The sequence below is a fragment of the Suncus etruscus genome, chromosome 6 (assembly GCF_024139225.1).
Source record: "Suncus etruscus isolate mSunEtr1 chromosome 6, mSunEtr1.pri.cur, whole genome shotgun sequence".
Classification (NCBI taxonomy): Eukaryota; Metazoa; Chordata; class Mammalia; order Eulipotyphla; family Soricidae; genus Suncus; species Suncus etruscus.
In genome coordinates, this window is record NC_064853.1 from 122,762,295 (window position 1) to 122,769,653 (window position 7,359).

Consider the following 7,359-nt stretch of genomic DNA (forward strand, 5'->3'; position numbering starts at 1 on the left):
TCTCCAGCCCCAGGTCTCTGATTTCTTGACTCCAGCTTCCACTTGCTGCATTGGTGGTTTGAGTTAGTTAGCTAAGAGAATTTGAGCGAGCAAGTGAGCGATAATGAGCTGGGCCACTGAAACCTAAGTACAGTTCAGAGCAGATAACAGGCAGGGACATGTGTGACAGGGCCCTGCTCCCTCACATCGCCGTCTACCACCACACCCTCCCAGAACTTGGTAGGTTCTGATGAAGCTTGCCTGGGTGAACTCCACCACTCCTTTGTGTCTCTGATGGGGGAGGGATGGGAGGCAAGTTAATTCCCATGTGGTAACAAGGCAAATGTCTGGAAGCCTGACTGTGACATGACTTTGCACAGCTTCTGTACTAGAACAAGCCTGAATTGCTCCAAAGTAGTCTTCATGGGGCCAGAGTGATAGCACAGCAGGAAGGACTCCCTTCTGCTTGCTTTGCATGTAAACAGACCTGGGTTCAGTCCCTGACTTCTGAGCACTACCACAAGTGATTCTTGAGCTCAGTAGCCCTGAGACCATCAGGTGTGGCCCAAATACCAGAAATAAAAAGGAAAAGAAAATGGAGGGTCCAGAGCAATAGCACAGTGGGTAGGGTATTTGCCTTGCATGCAGCCGACCCAGATTAGATCCCTGGGCCTGCCAGGGATTTCTGAGTGCAGAGAACCAGGAGTAACCCCTGAGTGCCGCCAGGTGTGGTCCAAAAACAAAAAAGAAAGGAAAAATCTTCATGGGTTGAAGTCCTTAGCACAACAGATGAGTGTTATTGAGGGGGAAAGGACAGAATAAAGGAAATATTCAGAGCATAATCAAGGTGGTCTCCTGGAAGGATCTGTCTGTGAAATGTAAGAAAGAGTGATGGAGCTTGTGGTGAAACAGAAATGTACTGATCGGACCCTGGGAAATTGGATCTGCTCTCAGCTAGTACTATCCATGCTCCAATCTGAGCCATTTTAGACAGCTCAAAAGCACCAAGTGTTGAGGCCAGAGCAATAGCACAGTAGTAAGGTGTTTGCCATGCATACAGCCAACACAGGATGGACCCCGGTTCGAATCTCAGCCCTGAGCCTGCCAGGAACAACTCTGAGTGCAGAACTAAGTGTGACCCAAAAATAAAACAAAACAAAAAATGTGTCAAGTGTTAAGACAGATAATGAATGAGAAGCAATAGGCCCAATGGGCTGTCAGAGTTCTCTGTGTTGCCTTTACTGGACACCCAAAGTTTGAAGTGCTTCCCAGTGACTCCAGCATTGCTCCCCTTTTTCCCCCAGTGTGGAGACAGTGAATGATGGGCAGTTCCATAGTGTGGAGCTGGTGATGCTGAACCAGACCTTGAACCTGGTGGTGGACAAGGGGGCCCCCAAGAGCCTGGGGAAACTCCAGAAGCAGCTGGCTGTGGGCAGCAACAGCCCCCTCTATCTTGGAGGTAAGGTTCCTGCCAGTGAGGGAGGGCTTCCTGGAGGCAATGGTAGCCACGCTGACTCTAGAAGGGTAAAATAAGGGCTCATCCCCTGAGGCCTCTGTCCACAGAGGACCAAGGGCCCATGCAGGTGCAACTATTCACCAGGGAGGCCCATGCAGTGCTCCAAGGGGTCCTCAGGAAGTCCCCATCATCCTCACAGGCATCCCCACGTCCACGGGCCTGTCTGCCTTGCGCCAGGGCGCGGACCGGCCCCTTGGCGGCTTCCACGGCTGCATCGGCGAGGTGCGCATCAACAATGAGCTGCAGGGCTTCAAGGCGCTGCCACCACGGGCGCTGGGGGTGTCGCCTGGATGCAAGTCGTGCTCTGTGTGTCGGCACGGAATGTGCCGCGTGCTGGAGAAGGACAGTGTGGTGTGTGAGTGCCACCCGGGCTGGACCGGCCCGCTCTGTGACCAGGAGGCCGGAGACCCATGTCTGGACCACAGGTCAGTGCACACTGAGCTGCATACAGCTTTCCATCAGTTTGGCCTTCCTTGACTTCTAGATCTTTCCTTCCCTCTTCTCTTGCTCTGACTTCTCCCACCTTTAACAACTCTCAACTCCCGCTTTTCTGCTTCTGCTCCACCTCTTACATCTTTGCTTCTCTCTGATTCTTCTATTTAGTTCATCTTCTCTTTTCATTCTCTCTTCTTTAATGCCAATCAAACTGTCTTCTCTGCATCTAGTTCTATTCTACACCATTCCTGGCTTCTTGGATTCTCTCTCATTTCTTCCCATCTATCCCTGGTCTTCAGCTTTTTCTTTCTTCCAGTTCTCTGCTTTACTCCACCAAGTGCTTGCAATGATTCAGTAAGGGGCCATCCAAGTGCTTCTGTCGCTGAGAGGATTAGGGTCAGTTATTAAGGCTCAGAGGGCCAAGAATGGCCAAAGCATTTTTCTCAGCAGTGTAGGCGATAGTTCAGGAGGTAACCTATGTAGGTAGGTCTGCAGGAAGGTAGATTAGGGACAGACACATTTCTAGACCAAGGTAGGGAGACAAGAAAGAGAAGTGGGAGGAAGAGAAGGAAAGATGTAATTAGCACAGGAGTGAGGAGAGAAGGAGAGAGGGCAGCAGTATATGTGTAAAAACTTGGTGGGGACTTTGTCTTAGTGTTTGTCATAGTGTCTTAGTATAATAAAACACTCATGTTTTATTATAAATGTGTCTTTATCAGAGTTGGTTCCCAGTGTCTGTACTCCATCTTCCCATTTGCATCTTGAGCCCAGCATCGTCCCTGGACACTCATTGCCCCCCCCCAATGGCCACTCCTCAAAGCACACACCTCCCCATCTCAGGAGCACACTTACTGAGATGCAGCAGCTCTCCCAGAACACAGCAACCTCCTGGGAGCCCCCAACAAGCAGGGAAGAAAGAGACACCCACAGCTGACCTACAGGATCCCAGAGGTGTGTGGCACTGACCTACGGACATTGGCTGTTTCCAGGAGACACCAAGTTAGCTGAGGGGCTCAATAGTGGTGGGGACTGGCCTCCTGTGATAAATAAGGTGGAGATAGCCCTGGACATTAAGGGCTGATGATACACCCTTTATCTATTCATCCGCATCTCATCCCTCTAACTTACGCTTCACCCTGCACCAGAACTGCCCCCAAAACCTCTCCTCATCTGCACCCTGCACCCCATCATCTCCTGTTTCCTTAGCCCTTTATTCTCTGTGCCCTTTCTGGATGCATTCTGTCATCTATTGTTTCCTTAATCCCTCATCTGCTCCTCCAATTGGCCTCCTCTCTTTTTCTAGTTCTGTCCTTTTCTGATACTTCTTTACATTCATTTCATTTCATCTCCCCTCCTTTCAATCTCTGTGTTTACCCCCTCTCAACTCCAACCTCTGTTTATCTTCTCTCTATTTATCCTTCTCTCCTATTTCCACCTTCTTTTCCTTTTCCATTTGACCTCTCTTATTATCATCTCTGGTCTATTTCTCTCATATTCTTCTTTTCTCAATTGTATTCTTTGTCCATCCATCTGTCTTCTTGTCCCTTCTTTGGTGAGGCACATCTGGCGGTGCTCAGGGGACCATATGGGGTGCCAGGGATCAAACCTGGGTTGACCGTGTTTGACCTGGTCATTTACCACAAGGCATATACTTTCCCTCCCCCTTCATTGTACTATTTCTCTGGCCCCATCCTTTTTTCCTCCAACGTCTCTGCTTTTATTCTATCCTCCTATTCTCATTCTCTCTACTTGGCTTTCTCCAGTGGCCCTCTTCAACTACTTTCTCTCCTTCATCTCTCTCTTCCCCTAACTTTTCTCCCTCTGTCCTCCTTGTCCTTATCCCTTTCCCATGTGATGTGCACTCACCGTGATCACTGGTACCGTCCTCAGGACCAGTCCCACCCTGAGCAGCAGCCTTAGTTCTCTGTGTCCTGCATAGAGAAATGCCACAGCTGACATTCACCTATCCATCTTCTCATCACAGCTGCAGCCATGGAAAATGTGTGGCCTCCGGGTCCTCATATACATGCCACTGCGCAGAGGGTTATAGCGGAGACTTGTGTGACCACAAGAATGACTCAACCAGTGCCTGCTCTGCCTCCAAGTGCCAGCATGGGCAGTGCCAGGTCTCAGAACAAGGAGAGCCGTATTGCGTGTGCCAACCCGGCTTCACTGGGCAGCACTGTGAGCAAGGTGAGGTGTCCAGCCACATGGAGCAGGTTTCATCTCTCTGTTTTCACTTGCTCTCACAGCTCAGCCAGGACTGTGCTTACCTGGGGACTCAGGCCTCCCCTGGGTGAGTGTCTGCAGTGGGACTGTACTAGCTGAGTCTACTTCCCATATGCTAGAGCTGTGGCTTTCTTGGCAAACAGATTCCTGAGGGTCCCCAGAACCCCCCAGAGGTATGAACTTTAGGGCTCTTGTGCATGACACAGTGAGCCACTATGTTATCCCATGGACATCACTTCCCATTCTTAGCTGCCAGTCTGTTCTTTATATGTCACCTAAAAATAAAATCTGGGGCCAGAGCACTAGGACAGTGAGTAGGAAGTTTGCCTTACTCAAGGCTAACCCAAGTACAATCCCCAGCATCCCCCAAACCCACTAGGAGTGATTTTTGAGTGCAGAACAAGCATGACCCAAAAACAAAGGAAAAATGAAATACTAAGGTATGTCTTTCTCACTTTATTTACTTAGCATGAACCTGCAAGGCACATTCATATGATCACCAATGACTGAACTGAAATCCATTGCATATAGCTGCATATGTAAAAATGCACATAATTATGTATTTTTTAAATAAGGGATACATTTGTACAAGCTCCTACACACTTAGTCCACTGCAGCATTATCCACAGTAGCCTAATACCTTTTAAAACTAACAGAATCTTGGGGTACCATGACAGTTAAATAGGGGTTATACAAAGCCTGCCCTAGTCTCATCATTCTAGTCAAGACCCTCCCTCCCACTTTCCAAGATGGCATCTTAGCTCCTGCTCCAGGCTCCCCTTTCTTGCCTTCTGGGTGTCTCTTTTATGAGGAGCACAGAGCAGCGGTGTCTCCACTGAAAACATGGCTCCATCTCCTCTCAGGCTCTGTAGACTTTAGCTGCCTGTTTGCTTTAACATGTACAAGAGAGAGGACAGGGACTGAGGCGCTTACCTGCATTCATCCTAATACTGTGCTCCATATAGTGTACTGAGCTAGGGGTGGCCCAAAAACCCCAGAGAAGAGAAGGGCATCTCCACTCCCTCTGTTGAGGAGTATGCTCTTCTGTCTTGCTACATCTCCCGGAAGGTGTTGCCATCCAAGTTGGTCTTTTCAACGTTTGAGGAATCACAAATTACTCATACAAAGGATTTCAGATGTACTTTCTGTTGGCATGAGCATGTCAGGCCAGCATATGGGGCTACTTCTCACCATGCTAACCACCACCATCCTAAGTTCTGCATAGCTCCTGCATAGCTCCCAAAGGAAGGAGGTGCCAAAGAACACACTGAGACATTCCCAGGCCAACAGAGCTGCTCAGACAGTTTGTCTCTGCCATAAAAACAGAATCAGAGGGCAGCCATCTGCACTGTTATAACTAACTTACCAAAACAGATCACCTCTGGGGTTTGAAGTAATTTAAAATATTACAAGGGAGGGAGGAAACAATAGCTTTCTCCTGCTATAGGTCCATGAACCTCCTCCCTTTATAAAGACCTGGAAAATACTCATCAGTGTCCCTGTGACAGTTCATGGCAGCACCTGTAGCCATGCATGCATTACATCCTCACTTGTCCTACTCTTGTGGGCCTGGCCTATGGAAGACATGGAGGAGCCTAAAGAGAGGACAAGGGTTAAAACACTGGCCTTGGGGCCGGGCGGTGGCGCTAAAGGTAAGGTGCCTGACTTGCCTGCGCTAGCCTTGGACGGACCGCGGTTCGATCCCCCGGTGTCCCATATGGTCCCCCAAGCCAGGAGCAACTTCTGAGCACATAGCCAGGAGTAACCCCTGAGCATTACCGGGTGTGGCCCAAAAACCAAAAAAAAAAAAACAAAAAAACAAAAAAATAACACTGGCCTTGTAGCCAGAACAATAGTACCTTACATGTAGCCAACCCAGGTTCAATCCCTGGCATCCCATTTGGTCCCCCCAAGCACTGCCAAGAGTAACTCCAAAATGCAAAGTCCAGAAAAAGCTATGTTGTAGCCCAAAAGAAATGACAACAACAACAACGATAGCAAACCAAAGCGCTGGCCTTGGGTGAAGCCCCCAGAAATGAGCAATGAGGCTCCAGAGAGCAGCTTCTGAGTCACAGTGTTTGTAGGGTTGGGGTGTCCCCTATTTCTGGAATGAAGAGCCATGCCAGCCCGTGTCCTTGGGGATGACCCTGGCCTGTGTCCTCCACAGAAAGCCCCTGTCGTGGGGAGCTGGTCCGAGAGGTGATCCGCCGCCAGAAGGGCTACGCGGCATGCGCCACCGCAGCCAAGGTGCCCACCGTGGAGTGCCGAGGGGGTTGCGGGACACAGTGCTGCGGGCCCACACGCAGCAAGCGGCGGAAGTACGTCTTCCAGTGCACTGATGGCTCTTCATTGGTGGAGGAAGTGGAGCGGCACCTGGAATGCGGCTGCCGGGCCTGCTCCTAGGAGGCGGCCTGGGAGAGAGAGATGAAGTCTATTGTAAAATAAACACCCACAAAAGACAGATAGAACTTATTTTTATTATGGAAAGTGACTATTTTCATCTTTTATTATATAAATATTATCACACCCGGTCAAGTCCTTTGTATCATATAGTGCGTTATTTTCACCAAGTTTTGGTGTTTGTGTATGTGTCGCGTTTGTATGAACAGCTGTTAAAAAAAAAATGTTTTACGGAAACAAAAGACTAATAAACTATGTTTGAAAACCAAAAGTGAAGAATAAGGCCATGAGTGGGAAAAGGAAAAACTGGTTCCATAGCACAGCAGTAAGACATTTACCTTGCATGCTGTCAACACAAGACAAACCTGGTTTGGAGTTGGAATCCCGGTATCCCATATGGTCCCTCAAGCCTGCCAGGATCGACTTCTGAGTGCAGAACCAGGAGTAACCCCTGAGAGCCACTGGGTGTGACCCAAAAACAACAACAACAACAACAAAATCGGTTGTTATTCATGGCCCTAAAATTGTCAGCTTTGGAGCAAGGGGTCCTCAGCGCCCTGACCCCCCACTCTCAGCCTTTCTCCATCTGTACCTAAGGTGGGAGACCCCTTTTTCCCATTAGCTGGGCTAGAACTGCCTGTTTTCAGGCAGGCCTCAGCCACCCAACGCCATGACCAAGGCCCCTGACATACACATTGCTTGCCCAGGTATGCCCACACTGTACCGTTGGCCCCTTTAACCAGCACAGCCCTACACACACACTATGGAGGGTGGTGAGAGCTCACAACCTGCCCTTCCCA

The 7,359-nt window shown here is 49.4% G+C and overlaps 1 protein-coding gene across 1 annotated transcript in view; it reads left to right on the top strand.

Annotated features, from left to right (window-relative positions):
* SLIT3 (slit guidance ligand 3) overlaps positions 1 to 6,841 on the top strand; it is a 527,919-nt gene extending 521,078 nt beyond the window's left edge. Inside the window, exons 33-36 of the mRNA XM_049774569.1 lie at positions 1,284 to 1,438; positions 1,635 to 1,920; positions 3,915 to 4,123; positions 6,327 to 6,841. Coding sequence (XP_049630526.1) covers positions 1,284 to 1,438; positions 1,635 to 1,920; positions 3,915 to 4,123; positions 6,327 to 6,562 — 886 coding nt within the window. The 3' untranslated portion in view covers positions 6,563 to 6,841. The remainder of the gene's footprint in view (positions 1 to 1,283; positions 1,439 to 1,634; positions 1,921 to 3,914; positions 4,124 to 6,326) is intronic.
* Positions 6,842 to 7,359: the final 518 nt, after the last annotated feature.